The 18955-nt window shown below is 49.9% G+C and overlaps 1 protein-coding gene and 7 pseudogenes across 1 annotated transcript; all 8 read left to right on the top strand.

The window, feature by feature from the left end:
- Positions 1-3282: 3282 nt before the first annotated feature.
- On the top strand, positions 3283-3401 carry LOC144130659 (5S ribosomal RNA; annotated as a pseudogene).
- A 610-nt stretch (positions 3402-4011) lies between these two features.
- Positions 4012-5286, top strand: LOC144129699 (uncharacterized; annotated as a pseudogene).
- A 3582-nt stretch (positions 5287-8868) lies between these two features.
- LOC144130575 (5S ribosomal RNA) lies at positions 8869-8987 on the top strand (annotated as a pseudogene).
- Positions 8988-10159: 1172 nt separating this feature from the next.
- LOC144130628 (5S ribosomal RNA) lies at positions 10160-10278 on the top strand (annotated as a pseudogene).
- Positions 10279-10699: 421 nt separating this feature from the next.
- LOC144130583 (5S ribosomal RNA) lies at positions 10700-10817 on the top strand (annotated as a pseudogene).
- Positions 10818-11380: 563 nt separating this feature from the next.
- Positions 11381-11498, top strand: LOC144130590 (5S ribosomal RNA; annotated as a pseudogene).
- Positions 11499-14049: 2551 nt separating this feature from the next.
- LOC144129698 (uncharacterized) lies at positions 14050-14847 on the top strand. Its single transcript, XM_077663799.1, has one exon. The coding sequence runs from the start codon at positions 14062-14064 to the stop codon at positions 14845-14847; it is 786 nt and encodes a 261-aa protein (XP_077519925.1). The 5' UTR covers positions 14050-14061.
- A 3584-nt stretch (positions 14848-18431) lies between these two features.
- Positions 18432-18550, top strand: LOC144130578 (5S ribosomal RNA; annotated as a pseudogene).
- The last annotated feature ends 405 nt before the right edge of the window (positions 18551-18955 follow it).

Raw genomic sequence — 18955 nt, 5'->3', positions numbered from 1 at the left:
AAAGAAGATCCCGGGGCTAGAGGTGCAAGCATATTTTTCGTGTGTGTCTGGCCGGTGTATTGTCCTAGACTTTTCCCTGAATAGCATTGAGTGGCGCATTGCTGTCGTGTATGCACCGAATGGGGTAGAGGAAAGAGTTGCTTTTTTCCACAGCCTCCTAGAACGCGTTTGCACGGAGAGGCAGCTCATCGTCTTAGGTGACTTCAATTGTGTCCTAAATGCTCGCGATAAGTCAAGCATCCGGGGGTTTCGAGACAGGAGCACTGAAGTGTTGATCAGAATTATTGATAACGGAAACCTCGAAGATGTGGCTGAATGTCTTGAGGGTGCGCGGGCAGTGAAGTTCACCCATTTTCAGGGCTCAAGCCATGCACGGCTGGACCGCATTTATACATCAGTTGACCTTGCCCCTGTATGCAGCCAGTACGAAGTTGTGGGAGTGTCCTTCTCAGACCACTGTATAGTTAAGTGCTGCCTCGGAAGTGTCAAGCGAAGCAAAGCACTTTCATGGGAAATGTGGAAGCTAAACAACACGCTTCTTCGCGACGATGTCTACTACCGAGCAGTAAAGGATGAAATAGGAAAAATAAACCCGTGCAAGATCCTGAAGATATGGCAACAGTGGGAGTTAAGCAAAGAATCTTTAAAAATCAAAGCAATAGAAAGGGCCACTTGTATCCGGTATAAGGAAAAACAAGACGAAGCTGAGTTAAAAGCACTACTGCAAACGTTGCTGAAGCAGGAATGCAAGACGCCTCGGAAATGGATTGAAGATGTCAGGAAAACCAAGCAAAAGATAGAACTCATGGAAGAACGGCGTTATCGCGGAGCACTGGTGAGGGCGAGGGCGGAAGACACAGCTGCTGGCGAAGCGCCATCAAAACGTGCTCTCGGTTTAGAAAAAGCCCACGCTGAAAGTAATCACATGGATAAAATAGAATGGGCGGGGTATCTTATCGGCAGACAATGACCACATCGAAGCAGCCTTTACACAATTCTACCAGAGGCTTTTTTCGTGGCATCCGGCAGACGCAGTTGCATTTAAGCATCAGTTTCTTGTTGCAATGCCACGGCTGGACGAAGAAAGGAAAAAGAAAATGGAACTAGAAATAACTGAAAACGAAGTAGGGCATGCGATAGATGAATTAAACCTCGGAAAATCACCAGGACCAGATGGATTCAGTGCGGCATTTTGTAAAGAATTTAAGCATGAAATTGCCCCGGTGCTATGTACAATGTTTAACGAAGCCTATGGAATAAACTTTTTGCCTCCGTCTTTTGGGACCTCCCATACGGTACTCATACCGAAAACTGATGATATAGAGAAATTAAAATCTGTTACCGAATATCGACCGATAGCACTCACTAATATGGACTACAAAATTTTTATGAAGGTATTGGCGCGAACACTACAGACAGTGATAAAGGAAATTGTTGGACCCCACCAGACATGTGGAATAAAAGGGCGATCGATTTTTTCCAACATTCACAAAGCACGCAGTGTACTTGAAACCTGCGATGCAATTAATGGGCGGGTGGCTATGCTTCAGATTGATCTCGAAAAAGCTTTTGATTGTGTTTCTCATGAAATCTTGTTTTCCGTTTTAGACCATGTGAATGTCGGTTCAGTTATCCGCGAGGGTGTAGCCCTGGCGTATCGAAACTGCACGACCAGATTGATTGTTAACAAGTGCCTGGGGGCCCCCATTAGCGTGCAGCGTTCGGTGCGTCAGGGCTGCCCCCTCAGCCCTCTCTTATTTCGTATTTACATCGAAACACTGTTTAGGAAAATATTAGAAGACAATAGTATTAATGGCTTTAGGTTGCAAGCTGCTGAAGTTAAGCTGCTGGCGTATGCTGACGACGTTGCTGTATTCACGGTTGATCAGGAGAGCATAAGCGAAGCTGTCGGGTGTGTACGCGAGTTCAGCGAAGTCACCGGTAGCGGGGTTAATTGGTCCAAATGCCTCGGACTCTGGCATGGATGGTGGCCATCCCACCCGGACCATTTTGCCAACGTACCGTGGACGACGACACCGGGCAAGTATTTGGGCGTTCCGCTCGATGCTTATCGCGAAAGCGAGGAGTATTGGAAACAGCAAACGAAAGAAGCACGTGACAGAGCTGGAAAATGGAAAGGCACCAATCTCTCCATTTTCGCCAGAGCTACAGTCTGCAACCTGTTTTTTATTAGCAAGCTCTGGTATGTGATGCAGGTTTTGCATTGCTCTCGGGTGCACATTCAGAAGTTACACCGGATTTTTGCCGTCTTTATATGGGCTTCCGAATGGGAACGTTGCAGCCGAACGAACCTGTTCCGGCGGGTAAAAGACGGGGGGTTGGGGCTAGGGCACCTCTTTTTAAGGCAGCTGGTGAACCGTTTTTTGTTTTTTCGCGACGTCTCAGACCCGTTCTTGCGCACCGTGTGCCAGGTGAGGCTGCGGCGATTGCTGCCCGAGTTTGTTGTTACCACAGAAGAGCTCTCGGGTGGAATTTTTGGTTACTACAAAGAGATTGTAGCAAGTGTTAGGTTTCCTTCATCGCGTTTTTCTAGCGATTATTTGTATAAAACTAAAAGAAAGAAGTTGTACCATGATCTTTGTGATATTGTTTTCCCAGAGCCTATGTACAGGGCCTTGTACAGTGGAGGTCCTGGAGCTGATGTTTTAAAAAGGGTAAAGAAAATGCAGGTGCCACCAGGAGTAAAGACCTTCTTTTTTAAATTACACACCGGGACACTCCCAGTTAAAAAGTTTTCGGAAGGAAAGGATTTCTTTTTACCGTGGGGATCGAACTGCTTAATTTGTAAACAGCCTGAAACAATAGACCATGTTTTTTTGCATTGCTGGGAAGGGGTTTATTTTTGGGATGTGTTACAAAGGACAATAAAGAAAGAGCTACCACTTGACGCGCAGGGAATTCGTTTTTAAGCACAGACAATGAGGATGGGGTACCATTTGATCTCATAATGCTCTTGGGCCTCCACAGTATATGGCGCTCCAGAATGGCAGGCTATTATTGTGACAAAGACGCACGACCTGCCCGAATTTATTTTCGGGAAAGAATGGACTGCTTTCTGGCCATCCAGAAAGCAGCTGCGGAGCCTCCCGAGTGGCTCTCGAGGCTAGAGCCGCTCTGTATGCTTCGTGAATTTTAGTATGACGAAGCCAGACTCATGATGGCGGACCACGACAGTGTCGTATGTACATAGCGTTTTGTGTGTTTTTTGTTGAGTGTTCTTTGTGTAAATGTTATGGGTCAAAGCCAGGCAATAAAGAAAAAAAAATCGGCCATACCATGCTGAATACGCCGGTTCTCGTCCGATCACAGAAGCTAAGCAGCATTGGGCTCGGTCAGTACTTGGGAGGGAGGCCACTTGGGAACACAGAGTGCTGATGGCACTTCTTTTGCATTTCTTTCGTCTCTATAACGCCTTTTTTTTCCTCACAGTTATGTAAGTGATCCAATACGCCTCAAGCAACTCTAAGAGGTGTCGTGATTTTGTTATAAATAACAAATTCCCACTGGCAGCGTATACGTACGTGCGGACGCGAAAATCCGTGCGTGCTTGTGGCAAAACGGAAGCGACCGCTTGGCTTTCCGGCTCTCATTCTGACGTCTGCGTCGGCGTGTACAGTGAAGATTAAAATACGGCAACGCGCCGAGATAGCACGGAGGCCCAGTGTGCGCATAACAGTGCGCAGGAACGCACAATTAGCGTTCATCGATATAGTCGACACGCATTCCCTACCCAGCCCATGCGCCAACAATACAGGCTTGCTCCCGCTGCTCTTTCGGTGCATGCCACAGTGTGTTACGATCGCCAGAACGGCTGACAAAAGCCCAGGGCACGTAATTGCACGCTCGGCGCCTGTTGCCACAAGCGACGGAAGTATCTGTGCGAAGGTTTGCATCCGGGAGGGGCCGCACACGGTACATAAGCGCTTCGAAACGCTATGTGTCTCGCCATCGGCCATACCATGCTGGGACACTGCTTCCGGCCACCGAGCGTGACGGACGCGGGATCATGAGCTCCGGCGGAGCGGCGATTGCGGCCCTTGCTGGCCGCGGAAACAGGCTTGTTGCTGACGCAGATAAGGACTACGAGATTGTTCTGCCTACTCTGCCAACAGGACGTGTTGTGTTTAACACGGTGTTTCTGCATGGTGACGTGCGAGCGAGGCCCTACCGGGTGGAAGATTTTCGGGACGCCCTCGCAAACGCTGGTGCGCTTCCCGACGTCGTGGCGTTGGGGGCGTATCAGATAAATCATGTGTGGGCGGTGACGCTCAGCAGTGCTGAAGCCACGAAAAAGCTTGCTGCATTGAAGGAGCTACAAGTGAAAGGACGCCGGTGCATCATTTTCGACCCGGAGGATCAGCAGGTTAAGCTGCGCCTGCATTGGATGCTGCACGGTGTGGCTGACGAAGACATCAGGACTGCTTTCGCGGCGTTCGGAAACGTGACGGAGGTGACGCGGGAGCGTTGGGCGTCCAAGGAATGAAGGAGAAAGGCTCAACCACCAGGACCGTGCTACTCAAGTTGAAGCCTGGAATGAAGGTGGATGATTTGCCACACCAGTTGCGAGGAGCCGGTGAGCTGGCCCTCGTGGTTGTGCCCGGGCGACCGATGCAGTGCTTGCGTTGTCACGGCACGGGCCACGTTCGCCGAGATTGCAAGGTTCCCAGGTGTTCCCAGTGCAGGCGCTATGGACACACGGACGCGGACTGCGTCCGTACCTACGCGTCGGCTGCCGGTCTCGGAAAGGCGAACGACACCATGGAACTCATGGACGTCGCCGAGGCGGAGGAAGCAGCGACTGGCACGGACGAGGCGGGCAAGCCGCCTTCGACGCTTGCCACGTGTGTGAGCTCCGAGGATAGCACCAAGGCGGCCGACGAACCAGCGAGCCAACCGCCGACGGTAGACTGCCCCCGCTTTGCTAACGAGACGTCAGGGAACGGGGCCTGCCCAACAGAGCCTGAGGACGTCGAGGCAAAAGAGCCGAGCGAGGACATCCACGAGAAGAGCGGCGCCCGTGCAACTAGCGTCACGCCCCCCGTCACCACACCGGCGAAGCGTCCCCACGACCAGACCAGCCCCGAAGGGGACAAGGTGGTAGCGCCCGGCGTCGAGGAACGCCCTGCAAAGACGCCTCAATCCCGGCGTTCGAAGTTACGGCCGCGCCCGAACCTTTCGGATGACAACCGGGCCGGCGGCAAGGTACTCCTCGAGCAGGCCGATGTTCTTCCGCCGGATGATACCGGCGGCAACAGTGGCGTCTAGCCGCGCGCTAGACGTGGGAGGTAAGCGCCATGCTGTTGGGTCCTTTCCTTTTGAGTTAAAATGGCTCCCGCCTCTGCCTTTAAAGTCGCTACGCTGAATGTACGAGGCCTGGCGACTAGGAAAAAACAAGGTCAGGTGTATCGACTTTTTACGGAGCGCGAGATAGATGTATTGGCCGTGCGAGAGACGAAAGTGGACGGCAACGAAGGAACCGACAGCATGGTTCTGCGTTTCACGACTAGATTTTTTGCTGTCGTCAGTCATGCAGTGGGGACATCTGCTGGTTGCGTGCTCTTTGTAAAGAAGATCCCGGGGCTAGAGGTGCAAGCATATTTTTCGTGTGTGTCTGGCCGGTGTATTGTCCTAGACTTTTCCCTGAATAGCATTGAGTGGCGCATTGCTGTCGTGTATGCACCGAATGGGGTAGAGGAAAGAGTTGCTTTTTTCCACAGCCTCCTAGAACTCGTTTGCACGGAGAGGCAGCTCATCGTCTTAGGTGACTTCAATTGTGTCCTAAATGCTCGCGATAAGTCAAGCATCCGGGGGTTTCGAGACAGGAGCACTGAAGTGTTGATCAGAATTATTGATAACGGAAACCTCGAAGATGTGGCTGAATGTCTTGAGGGTGCGCGGGCAGTGAAGTTCACCCATTTTCAGGGCTCAAGCCATGCACGGCTGGACCGCATTTATACATCAGTTGACCTTGCCCCTGTATGCAGCCAGTACGAAGTTGTGGGAGTGTCCTTCTCAGACCACTGTATAGTTAAGTGCTGCCTCGGAAGTGTCAAGCGAAGCAAAGCATTTTCATGGGAAATGTGGAAGCTAAACAACACGCTTCTTCGCGACGATGTCTACTACCGAGCAGTAAAGGATGAAATAGGAAAAATAAACCCGTGCAAGATCCTGAAGATATGGCAACAGTGGGAGTTAAGCAAAGAATCTTTAAAAATCAAAGCAATAGAAAGGGCCACTTGTATTCGGTATAAGGAAAAACAAGACGAAGCTGAGTTAAAGGCACTACTGCAAACGTTGCTGAAGCAGGAATGCAAGACGCCTGGGAAATGGATTGAAGAAGTCAGGAAAACCAAGCAAAAGATAGAACTCATGGAAGAACGGCGTTATCGCGGAGCACTGGTGAGGGCGAGGGCGGAAGACACAGCTGCTGGCGAAGCGCCATCAAAACGTGCTCTCGGTTTAGAAAAAGCCCACGCTGAAAGTAATCACATGGATAAAATAGAATGGGCGGGGTATCTTATCGGCAGACAATGACCACATCGAAGCAGCCTTTACACAATTCTACCAGAGGCTTTTTTCGTGGCATCCGGCAGACGCAGTTGCGTTTAAGCATCAGTTTCTTGTTGCAATGCCACGGCTGGACGAAGAAAGGAAAAAGAAAATGGAACTAGAAATAACTGAAAACGAAGTAGGGCATGCGATAGATGAATTAAACCTCGGAAAATCACCAGGACCAGATGGATTCAGTGCGGCATTTTGTAAAGAATTTAAGCATGAAATTGCCCCGGTGCTATGTACAATGTCTAACGAAGCCTATGGAATAAACTTTTTGCCTCCGTCTTTTGGGACCTCCCATACGGTACTCATACCGAAAACTGATGATATAGAGAAATTAAAATCTGTTACCGAATATCGACCGATAGCACTCACTAATGTGGACTACAAAATTTTTATGAAGGTATTGGCGCGAACACTACAGACAGTGATAAAGGAAATTGTTGGACCCCACCAGACATGTGGAATAAAAGGGCGATCGATTTTTTCCAACATTCACAAAGCACGCAGTGTACTTGAAACCTGCGATGCAATTAATGGGCGGGTGGCTATGCTTCAGATTGATCTCGAAAAAGCTTTTGATTGTGTTTCTCATGAAATCTTGTTTTCCGTTTTAGACCATGTGAATGTCGGTTCAGTTATCCGCGAGGGTGTAGCCCTGGCGTATCGAAACTGCACGACCAGATTGATTGTTAACAAGTGCCTGGGGGGCCCCCATTAGCGTGCAGCGTTCGGTGCGTCAGGGCTGCCCCCTCAGCCCTCTCTTATTTTGTATTTACATCGAAACACTGTGTATGAAAATATTAGAAGACAATAGTATTAATAGCTTTAGGTTGCAAGCTGCTGAAGTTAAGCTGCTGGCGTATGCTGACGACGTTGCTGTATTCACGGTTGATAAGGAGAGCATAAGCGAAGCTGTCGGGTGTGTACGCGAGTTCAGCGAAGTCACCGGTAGCGGGGTTAATTGGTCCAAATGCCTCGGACTCTGGCATGGATGGTGGCCATCCCACCCGGACCATTTTGCCAACGTACCGTGGACGACGACACCGGGCAAGTATTTGGGCGTTCCGCTCGATGCTTATCGCGAAAGCGAGGAGTATTGGAAACAGCAAACGAAAGAAGCACGTGACAGAGCTGGAAAATGGAAAGGCACCAATCTCTCCATTTTCGCCAGAGCTACAGTCTGCAACCTGTTTTTTATTAGCAAGCTCTGGTATGTGATGCAGGTTTTGCATTGCTCTCGGGTGCACATTCAGAAGTTACACCGGATTTTTGCCGTCTTTATATGGGCTTCCGAATGGGAACGTTGCAGCCGAACGAACCTGTTCCGGCGGGTAAAAGAGGGGGGGTTGGGGCTAGGGCACCTCTTTTTAAGGCAGCTGGTGAACCGTTTTTTGTTTTTTCGCGACGTCTCAGACCCGTTCTTGCGCACCGTGTGCCAGGTGAGGCTGAGGCGATTGCTGCCCGAGTTTGTTGTTACCTCAGAAGAGCTCTCGGGTGGAATTTTTGGTTACTACAAAGAGATTGTAGCAAGTGTTAGGTTTCTTTCAGCGCGTTTTTCTAGCGATTATTTGTATAAAACTAAAAGAAAGAAGTTGTACCATGATCTTTGTGATATTGTTTTCCCAGAGCCTATGTAGAGGGCCTTGTACAGTGGAGGTCCTGGAGCTGATGTTTTAAAAAGGGTAAAGAAAATGCAGGTGCCACCAGGAGTAAAGACCTTCTTTTTTAAATTACACACCGGGACACTCCCAGTTAAAAGTTTTTGGAAGGAAAGGATTTCTTTTTACCGTGGGGATCGAACTGCTTATTTGTAAACAGCCCGAAACAATAGACCATGTTTTTTTGCATTGCTGGGAAGGGATTTATTTTTGGGATGTGTTACAAAGGACAATAAAGAAAGAGCTACCTCTTGACGCGCAGGGAATTCGTTATTTAAGCACAGACAATGAGGATGGGGTACCATTTGATCTCATAATGCTCTTGGGCCTCCACAGTATATGGCGCTCCAGAATGGCAGGCTATTATTGTGACAAAGACGCACGACCTGCCCGAATTTATTTTCGGGAAAGAATGGACTGCTTTCTGGCCATCCAGAAAGCAGCTGCGGAGCCTCCCGAGTGGCTCTCGAGGCTAGAGCCGCTCTGTATGCTTCGTGAATTTTAGTATGACGAAGCCAGACTCATGATGGCTGACCACGACAGTGTCGTATGTACATAGCGTTTTGTGTGTTTTTTGTTCAGTGTTTTTTGTGTAAATGTTATGGGTCAAAGCCAGGCAATAAAGAAAAAAAAAATCGGCCATACCATGCTGAATACGCCGGTTCTCGTCCGATCACCGAAGCTAAGCAGCATTGGGCTCGGTCAGTACTTGGGAGGGAGACCACCTGGGAACACCGAGTGCTGATGGCACTTCTTTTGCATTTTTTTCGTCTCTATAACGCCTTTTTTTTCCTCACAGTTATATAAGTGATCCAATACGCCTCAAGCAACTCTAGGTGGTGTCGTGATTTTGTTATAAATAACAAATTCCCACTGGCAGCGTATACGTACGTGCGGACGCGAAACTCCGTGCGTGCTTGTGGCAAAACGGTAGCGACCGCTTGGCTTTCCGGCTCTCATTCTGACGTCTGCGTCGGCGTGTACAGTGCAGATTAAAATACGGCAACGCGCCGAGATAGTACGGAGGCCCAGTGTGCGCATAACAGTGCGCAGGAACGCACAATTAGCGTTCATCGATATAGTCGACACGCATTCCCTACCCAGCCGATGCGCCAACAATACAGGCTTGCTCCCGCTGCTCTTTCGGTGCATGCCACAGTGCGTTACGATCGCCAGAACGGCTGAGAAAAGTCCAGGGCACGTAATTGCACGCTCGGCGCCTGTTGCCACAAGCGACGGAAGTATCTGTGCGAAGGTTTGCATCCGGGAGGGGCCGCACACGCTACATAAGCGCTTCGAAACGCAGTGTTTCTCGCCATCGGCCTTACCATGCTCCTGGTGGCACCTGCATTCTTTTTTAAATTACACACCGGGACACTCCCAGTTAAAAAGTTTTTGGAAGGAAAGGATTTGTTTTTACCGTGGGGATCGAGCTGCTTAATTTGTAAACAGCCCGAAACGATAGATCATGTTTTTTTGCATTGCTGGGAAGGGGTTTATTTTTGGGATGTGTTACAAAGGACAATAAAGAAAGAGCTACCACTTGACGCGCAGGGAATTCGTTATTTAGGCACAGACAATGAGGATGGGGTACCATTTGATCTCATAATGCTCTTGGGCCTCCACAGTATATGGCGCTCCAGAATGGCAGGCTATTATTGTGACAAAGACGCACGACCTGCCCGAATTTATTTTCGGGAAAGAATGGACTGCTTTCTGGCCATCCAGAAAGCAGCTGTGGAGCCTCCCGAGTGGCTCTCGAGGCTAGAGCCGCTCTGTATGCTTCGTGAATTTTAGTATGACGAAGCCAGACTCATGATGGCTGACCACGACAGTGTCGCATGTACATAGCGTTTTGTGTGTTTTTTGTTGAGTGTTTTTTGTGTAAATGTTATGGGTGAAAGCCAGGCAATAAAGAAAAAAAAATCGGCCATACCATGCTGAATACGCCGGTTCTCGTCCGATCACCGAAGCTAAGCAGTATTGGGCTCGGTCAGTACTTCGGAGGGAGACCACCTGTGAACACCGAGTGCTGATGGCACATCTTTTGCATTTTTTTCGTCTCTATAACGCCTTTTTTTTCCTCACAGTTATATAAATCATCCAATACGCCTCAGGCAACTCTAGGAGGTGTCGTGATTTTGTTATAAATAACAAATCCTAGATAGCACGGAGGCCCAGTGTGCGCATAACAGTGCGCAGGAACGCACAATTAGCGTTCATCGATATAGTCGACACGCATTCCCTACCCAGTCCATGCGCCAACAATACAGGCTTGCTCCCGCTGCTCTTTCGGTGCATGCCACAGTGCGTTACGATCGCCAGAACGGCTGAGAAAAGTCCAGGGCACGTAATTGCTCGCTCGGCGCCTGTTGCCACACTCGACGGAAGTATCTGTGCGAAGGTTTCCATCCGGGAGGGGCCGCACACGGTACATAAGCGCTTGAAACGCTGTGTCTCTCGCCATCGACCATACCATGCTGAATACGCCGGTTCTCGTCCGATCACCGAAGCTAAGCAGCATTGGGCTCGGTCAGTACTTGGGAGGGAGACCACCTGGGAACACCGAGTGTTATGGCACTTCTTTTGCATTTTTTTCGTCTCTATAACGCCTTTTGTTTCCTCACAGTTATATAAGTGATCCAATACGCCTCAAGCAACTCTAGGAGGTGTCGTGATTTTGTTATAAATAACAAATTCCCACTGGCATCGTATACGTACGTGCGGACGCAAAACTCCGTGCGTGCTTGTGGCAAAACGGAAGCGACCGTTTGGCTTTCCGGCTCTCATTCTGACGTCTGCGTCGGCGTGTACAGTGCAGATTAAAATACGGCAACGCGCGGAGATAGCACGGAGGCCCAGTGTGCGCATAACAGTGCGCATGAACGCACAATTAGCGTTCATCGATATAGTCGACACGCATTCCCTACCCAGTCCATGCGCCAACAATACAGGCTTGCTCCCGCTGCTCTTTCGGTGCATGCCACAGTGCGTTACGATCGCCAGAACGGCTGAGAAAAGTCCAGGGCACGTAATTGCTCGCTCGGCGCCTGTTGCCACACTCGACGGAAGTATCTGTGCGAAGGTTTCCATCCGGGAGGGGCCGCACACGGTACATAAGCGCTTGAAACGCTGTGTCTCTCGCCATCGGCCATACCATGCTGAATACGCCGGTTCTCGTCCGATCACCGAAGCTAAGCAGCATTGGGCTCGGTCAGTACTTGGGAGGGAGACCACCTGGGAACACCGAGTGTTATGGCACTTCTTTTGCATTTTTTTCGTCTCTATAACGCCTTTTGTTTCCTCACAGTTATATAAGTGATCAAATACGCCTCAAGCAACTCTAGGGGGTGTCGTGATTTTGTTATAAATAACAAATTCCCACTGGCAGCGTATACGTACGTGCGGACGCAAAACTCCGTGCGTGCTTGTGGCAAAACGGAAGCGACCGTTTGGCTTTCCGGCTCTCATTCTGACGTCTGCGTCGGCGTGTACAGTGCAGATTAAAATACGGCAACGCGCGGAGATAGCACGGAGGCCCAGTGTGCGCATAACAGTGCGCATGAACGCACAATTAGCGTTCATCGATATAGTCGACACGCATTCCCTACCCAGTCCATGCGCCAACAATACAGGCTTGCTCCCGCTGCTCTTTCGGTGCATGCCACAGTGCGTTACGATCGCCAGAACGGCTGAGAAAAGTCCAGGGCACGTAATTGCACGCTCGGCGCCTGTTGCCACAAGCGACGGAAGTATCTGTGCGAAGGTTTGCATCCGGGAAGGGCCGCACACGGTACATAAGCGCTTTGAAACGCTATGTGTCTCGCCATCGGCCATACCATGCTGCCTCTGCTGAAGTTAAGCTGCTGGCGTATGCTGACGACGTTGCTGTATTCACGGTTGATCAGGAGAGCATAAGCGAAGCTGTCGGGTGTGTACGCGAGTTCAGCGAAGTCAGCGGTAGCGGGGTTAATTGGTCCAAATGCCTCGGACTCTGGCATGGATGGTGGCCATCCCACCCGGACCATTTTGCCAATGTACCGTGGACGACGACACCGGGCAAGTATTTGGGCGTTCCGCTCGATGCTTATCGCGAAAGCGAGGAGTATTGGAAACAGCAAACGAAAGAAGCACGTGACAGAGCTGGAAAATGGAAAGGCACCAATCTCTCCATTTTCGCCAGAGCTACAGTCTGCAACCTGTTTTTTATTAGCAAGCTCTGGTATGTGATGCAGGTTTTGCATTGCTCTCGGGTGCACATTCAGAAGTTACACCGGATTTTTGCCGTCTTTATATGGGCTTCCGAATGGGAACGTTGCAGCCGAACGAACCTGTTCCGGCGGGTAAAAGACGGAGGGTTGGGGCTAGGGCACCTCTTTTTAAGGCAGCTGGTGAACCGTTTTTTTTTTTCGCGACTTCTCAGACCCGTTCTTGCGCACCGTGTGCCAGGTGAGGCTGCGGCGATTGCTGCCCGAGTTTGTTGTTACCTCAGAAGAGCTCTCGGGTGGAATTTTTGGTTACTACAAAGAGATTGTAGCAAGTGTTAGGTTTCTTTCAGCGCGTTTTTCTAGCGATTATTTGTATAAAACTAAAAGAAAGAAGTTGTACCATGATCTTTGTGATATTGTTTTCCCAGAGCCTATGTACAGGGCCTTGTACAGTGGAGGTCCTGGAGCTGATGTTTTAAAAAGGGTAAAGAAAATGCAGGTGCCACCAGGAGTAAACACCTTCTTTTTTAAATTACACACCGGGACACCCCCAGTTAAAATGTTTTTGGAAGGAAAGGATTTGTTTTTACCGTGGGGATCGAACTGCTTAATTTGTAAACAGCCCGAAACAATAGACCATGTTTTTTTGCATTGCTGGGAAGGGGTTTATTTTTGGGATGTGTTACTAAGGACAATAAAGAAAGAGCTACCACTTGGCGCGCAGGGAATTCGTTATTTAAGCACAGACAATGAGGATGGGGTACCATTTGTTCTCATAATGCTCTTGGGCCTCCACAGTATATGGCGCTCCAGAATGGCAGGCTATTATTGTGACAAAGACGCACGACCTGCCCGAATTTATTTTCGGGAAAGAATGGACTGCTTTCTGGCCATCCAGAAAGCAGCTGCGGAGCCTCCCGAGTGGCTCTCGAGGCTAGAGCCGCTCTGTATGCTTCGTGAATTTTAGTATGACGAAGCCAGACTCATGATGGCTGACCACGACAGTGTCGTATGTACATAGCGTTTTGTGTGTTTTTTGTTGAGTGTTTTTTGTGTAAATGTTATGGGTCAAAGCCAGGCAATAAAGAAAAAAATATCGGCCATACCATGCTCCCGCGTCACCTCCGTCACGTTTCCGAACGCCGCGAAAGCAGTCCTGATATCTTCGTCAGCCACACCGTGCAGCATCCAATGCAGGCGCAGCTTAACCTGCTGATCCTCCGGGTCGAAAATGATGCACCGGCGTCCTTTCACTTGTAGCTCCTTCAATGCAGCAAGCTTTTTCGTGTCTTCAGCACTGCTGAGCGTCACCGCCCACACATGATTTATCTGATACGCCCCCAACGCCACGACGTCGGGGAGCGCACCAGCGTTGGCGAGGGCGTCCCGAAAATCTTCCACCCGGTAGGGCCTCGCTTGAACGTCACCATGCAGAAACACCGTGTTAAACACAACACGTCCTGTTGGCAGAGTAGGCAGAACAATCTCTTAGTCTTTATCTGCGTCGGCAACAAGCCTGTTTCCGCGGCCAGCAAGGGCCGCAATCGCCGCTACGCCGGAGCTCATGATCCCGCGTCCGTCACGCTCGGTGGCCGGAGCGTTGGCGCGTCCAAGGGATGAAGGAGAAAGGCTCAACCACCAGGACCGTGCTACTCAAGTTGAAGCCTGGAATGAAGGTGGATGATTTGCCACACCAGTTGCGAGTAGCCGGTGAGCTGGCCCTCGTGGTTGTGCCCGGGCGACCGATGCAGTGCTTGCGTTGTCACGGCACGGGCCACGTTCGCCGAGATTGCAAGGTTCCCAGGTGTTCCCAGTGCAGGCGCTATGGACACACGGACGCGGACTGCGTCCGTACCTACGCGTCGGCTACCGGTCTCGGAAAGGCGAACGACACCGTCGAACTCATGGACGTCGCCGAGGCGGAGGAAGCAGCGACTGGCACGGACGAGGCGGGCAAGCCGCCTTCGACGCTTGCCACGTGTTTGAGCTCCGAGGATAGCACCAAGGCGGCCGACGAACCAGCGAGCCAACCGCCGACGGTAGACTGCCCCCGCTTTGCTAACGAGACGTCAGGGAACGGGGCCTGCCCAACAGAGCCTGAGGACGTCGAGGCAAAAGAGCCGAGCGAGGACATCCACGAGAAGAGCGGCGCCCGTGCAACTAGCGTCACGCCCCCCGTCACCACACCGGCGAAGCGTCCCCACGACCAGACCAGCCCCGAAGGGGACAAGGTGGTAGCGCCCGGCGTCGAGGAACCTCTTGCAAAGACGGCTCAATCCCGGCGTCCGAAGTTACGGCCGCGCCCGAACCTTTCGGATGACAAGCGGGCCCGCGGCAAGGTACTCCTAGAGCAGGCCGATGTTCTTCCGCCGGATGATACCGGCGGCAACAGTGGCGTCTAGCCGCGCGCTAGACGTGGGAGGTAAGCGCCATGCTGTTGTGTCCTTTCCTTTTGAGTTAAAATGGCTCCCGCCTCTGCCTTTAAAGTCGCTACGCTGAATGTACGAGGCCTGGCGACTAGGAAAAAACAAGGTCAGGTGTATCGACTTATTACGGAGCGCGAGATAGATGTATTGGCCGTGCAAAAGACGAAAGTGGACGGCAACGAAGGAACCGACAGCATGGTGCTGCGTTTCACGACTAGATTTTTTGCTGTCGTTAGTCATGCAGTGGGGACATCTGCTGGTTGCGTGCTCTTTGTAAAGAAGATCCCGGGGCTAGAGGTGCAAGCATATTTTTCGTGTGTGTCTGGCCGGTGTATTGTCCTTGACTTTTCCCTGAATAGCATTGAGTGGCGCATTGTTGTCGTGTATGCACCGAATGGGGTAGAGGAAAGAGTTTCTTTTTTCCACAGCCTCCTAGAGCGCGTTTGCACGGAGAGGCAGCTCATCGTCTTAGGTGACTTCAATTGTGTCCTAAATGCTCGCGATAAGTCAAGCATCCGGGGGTTTCGAGACAGGAGCACTGAAGTGTTGATCAGAATTATTGATAACGGAAACCTAGACGATGTGGCTGAATGTCTTGAGGGTGCGCGGGCAGTGAAGTTCACCCATTTTCAGGGCTCAATCCATGCACGGCTGGACCGCATTTATACATCAGTTGACCTTGCCCCTGTATGCAGCCAGTACGATGTTGTGGGAGTGTCCTTCTCAGACCACTGTTTAGTTGAGTGCTTCCTCGGAAGTGTCAAGCGAAGCAAGGCATTTTCATGGGAAATGTGGAAGCTAAACAACACGCTTCTTCGCGACGATGTCTACTACCGAGCAGTAAAAGATGAAATAGGAAAAATAAACCCGTGCAAGAACCTGAAGATATGGCAGCAGTGGGAGTTAAGCAAAGAATCTTTAAAAATCAAAGCAATAGAAAGGGCCACTTGTATACGGTATAAGGAAAAACAAGACGAAGCTGAGTTAAAGGCACTACTGGAAACGTTGCTGAAGCAGGAATGCAAGGCGCCTGGGAAATGGATTGAAGATGTCAGGAAAACCAAGCAAAAGATAGAACTCATGGAAGAACGGCGTTATCGCGGAGCACTGGTGAGGGCGAGGGTGGAAGACACAGCTGCTGGCGAAGCGACATCAAAACGTGCTCTCGGTTTAGAAAAAGCCCACGCTGAAAGTAATCACATCGATAAAATAGAATGGGGGGTATCTTATCGGCAGACAATGACCACATCGAAGCAGCCTTTACACAATTCTACCAGAGGCTTTTTTCGTGGCATCCGGCAGACGCAGTTGCATTTAAGCATCAGTTTCTTGGTGCAATGCCACGGCTGGACGAAGAAAGGAAAAAGAAAATGGAACTAGAAATAACTGAAAACGAAGTAGGGCATGCGATAGATGAATTAAACCTCGGAAAATCACCAGGACCAGATGGATTCAGTGCGGCATTTTATAAAGAATTTAAGCATGAAATTGCCCCGGTGCTATGTACAATGTTTAACGAAGCCTATGGAATAAACTTTTTGCCTCCGTCTTTTGGGACCTCCCATACGGTACTCATACCGAAAACTGAGAACTAAAGAGAAATTAAAATCTGTTACCGCATATCGACCGATAGCACTCACTAATGTGGACTACAAAATTTTTATGAAGGTATTGGCGCGAAGACTACAGACAGTGATAAAGGAAATTGTTGGACCCCACCAGACATGTGGAATAAAAGGGCGATCGATTTTTTCCAACATTCACAAAGCACGCAGTGTACTTGAAACCTGCGATGCAATTAATGGGCGGGTGGCCATGCTTCAGATTGATCTCGAAAAAGCTTTTGATTGTGTTTCTCATGAAATCTTGTTTTCCGTTTTAGACTATGTGAATGTCGGTTCAGTTATCCGCGAGGGTGTAGCCCTGGCGTATCGAAACTGCACGACAAGATTGATTGTTAACAAGTGCTTGGGGGCCCCCATTAGCGTGCAGCGTTCGGTGCGTCAGGGCTGCCCCCTCAGCCCTCTTTTATTTCGTATTTACATCGAAACACTGTTTAGGAAAATATTAGAAGACAATAGTATTAATGGCTTTAGGTTGCAAGCTGCTGAAGTTAAGCTGCTGGCGTATGCTGACGACGTTGCTGTATTCACGGTTGATCAGGAGAGCATAAGCGAAGCTGTCGGGTGTGTACGCGAGTTCAGCGAAGTCACCGGTAGCGGGGTTAATTGGTCCAAATGCCTCGGACTCTGGCATGGATGGTGGCCATCCCACCCGGACCATTTTGCCAACGTACCGTGGACGACGACACCGGGCAAGTATTTGGGCGTTCCGCTCGATGCTTATCGCGAAAGCGAGGAGTATTGGAAACAGCAAACGAAAGAAGCACGTGACAGAGCTGGAAAATGGAAAGGCACCAATCTCTCCATTTTCGCCAGAGCTACAGTCTGCAACCTGTTTTTTATTAGCAAGCTCTGGTATGTGATGCAGGTTTTGCATTGCTCTCGGGTGCACATTCAGAAGTTACACCGGATTTTTGCCGTCTTTATATGGGCTTCCGAATGGGAACGTTGCAGCCGAACGAACCTGTTCCGGCGGGTAAAAGACGGGGGGTTGGGGCTAGGGCACCTCTTTTTAAGGCAGCTGGTGAACCGTTTTTTGTTTTTTCGCGACGTCTCAGACCCGTTCTTGCGCACCGTGTGCCAGGTGAGGCTGCGGCGATTGCTGCCCGAGTATTGTGGTTACCACAGAAGAGCTCTCGGGTGGAATTTTTGGTTACTACAAAGAGATTGTAGCAAGTGTTAGGTTTCTTTCAGCGCGTTTTTCTAGCGATTATTTGTATAAAACTAAAAGAAAGAAGTTGTACCATGATCTTTGTGATATTGTTTTCCCAGAGCCTATGTACAGGGCCTTGTACAGTGGAGGTCCTGGAGCTGATGTTTTAAAAAGGGTAAAGAAAATGCAGGTGCCACCAGGAGTAAAGACCTTCTTTTTTAAATTACACACCGGGACACTCCCAGTTAAAGAGTTTTTGGAAGGAAAGGATTTCTTTTTACCGTGGGGATCGAACTGCTTAACTTGTAAACAGCCCGAAACAATAGACCATGTTTTTTTGCATTGCTGGGAAGGGGTTCATTTTTGGGATTAGTTACAAAGGACAATAAAGAAAGAGCTACCACTTGACGCGCAGGGAATTCGTTATTTAAGCACAGACAATGAAGATGGAGTACCATTTGATCTCATAATGCTCTTGGGCCTCCATTGTATATGGCGCTCCAGAATGGCAGGCTATTATTGTGACAAAGACGCACGACCTGCCCAAATTTATTTTCGGGAAAGAATGGACTGCTTTCTGGCCATCCAGAAAGCAGCTTCGGAGCCTCCCGAGTGGCTCTCGAGGCCAGAGCCGCTCTGTATGCTTCGTGAATTTTAGAATGACGAAGTCAGACTCATGCTGGCTGACCACGGCAGTGTCTTATGTACATAGTGTTTTGTGTGTTTTTTGTTTATTGTTTTTTTTGGTTAAATGTTATGAGCCAAAGCCAGGCAATAAAGAATAAAAAATCGGCCATACCATGCTGAATACGCCGGTTCTCGTCCGATCACCGAAGATAAGCAGCATTGGGCTCGGTAAGTACTTGGGAGGGAGACCACCTGGGAACACCGAGTGCTGATGGCACTTCTTTTGCATTTTTTTCGTCTCTATAACGCCTTTTTTTTCCTCACAGTTATATAAGTGATCCAATACGCCTCAAGCAACTCTAGGAGGTGTCGTGATTTTGTTATAAATAACAAATTCCCACTGGCAGCGTACACGTACGTGCGGACGCGAAACTCCGTGCGTGCTTGTGGCAAAACGGAAGCGACCGCTTGGCTTTCCGGCTCTCATTCTGACGTCTGCGTCGGCGTGTACAGTGCAGATTAAAATACGGCAACGCGCCGAGATAGCACGGAGGCCCAGTGTGCGCATAACAGTGCGCATGAACGCACAATTAGCGTTCATCGATATAGTCGACACGCATTCCCTACCCAGTCCATGCGCCAACAATACAGGCTTGCTCCCGCTGCTCTTTCGGTGCATGCC

This window comes from Amblyomma americanum, chromosome 4 (genome assembly GCF_052857255.1).
Source record: "Amblyomma americanum isolate KBUSLIRL-KWMA chromosome 4, ASM5285725v1, whole genome shotgun sequence".
NCBI classification, from domain to species: domain Eukaryota; kingdom Metazoa; phylum Arthropoda; class Arachnida; order Ixodida; family Ixodidae; genus Amblyomma; species Amblyomma americanum.
The sequence above is the reverse complement of the archived record's forward strand: the minus strand, read 5'-3'. Positions and strand labels throughout refer to the sequence as shown.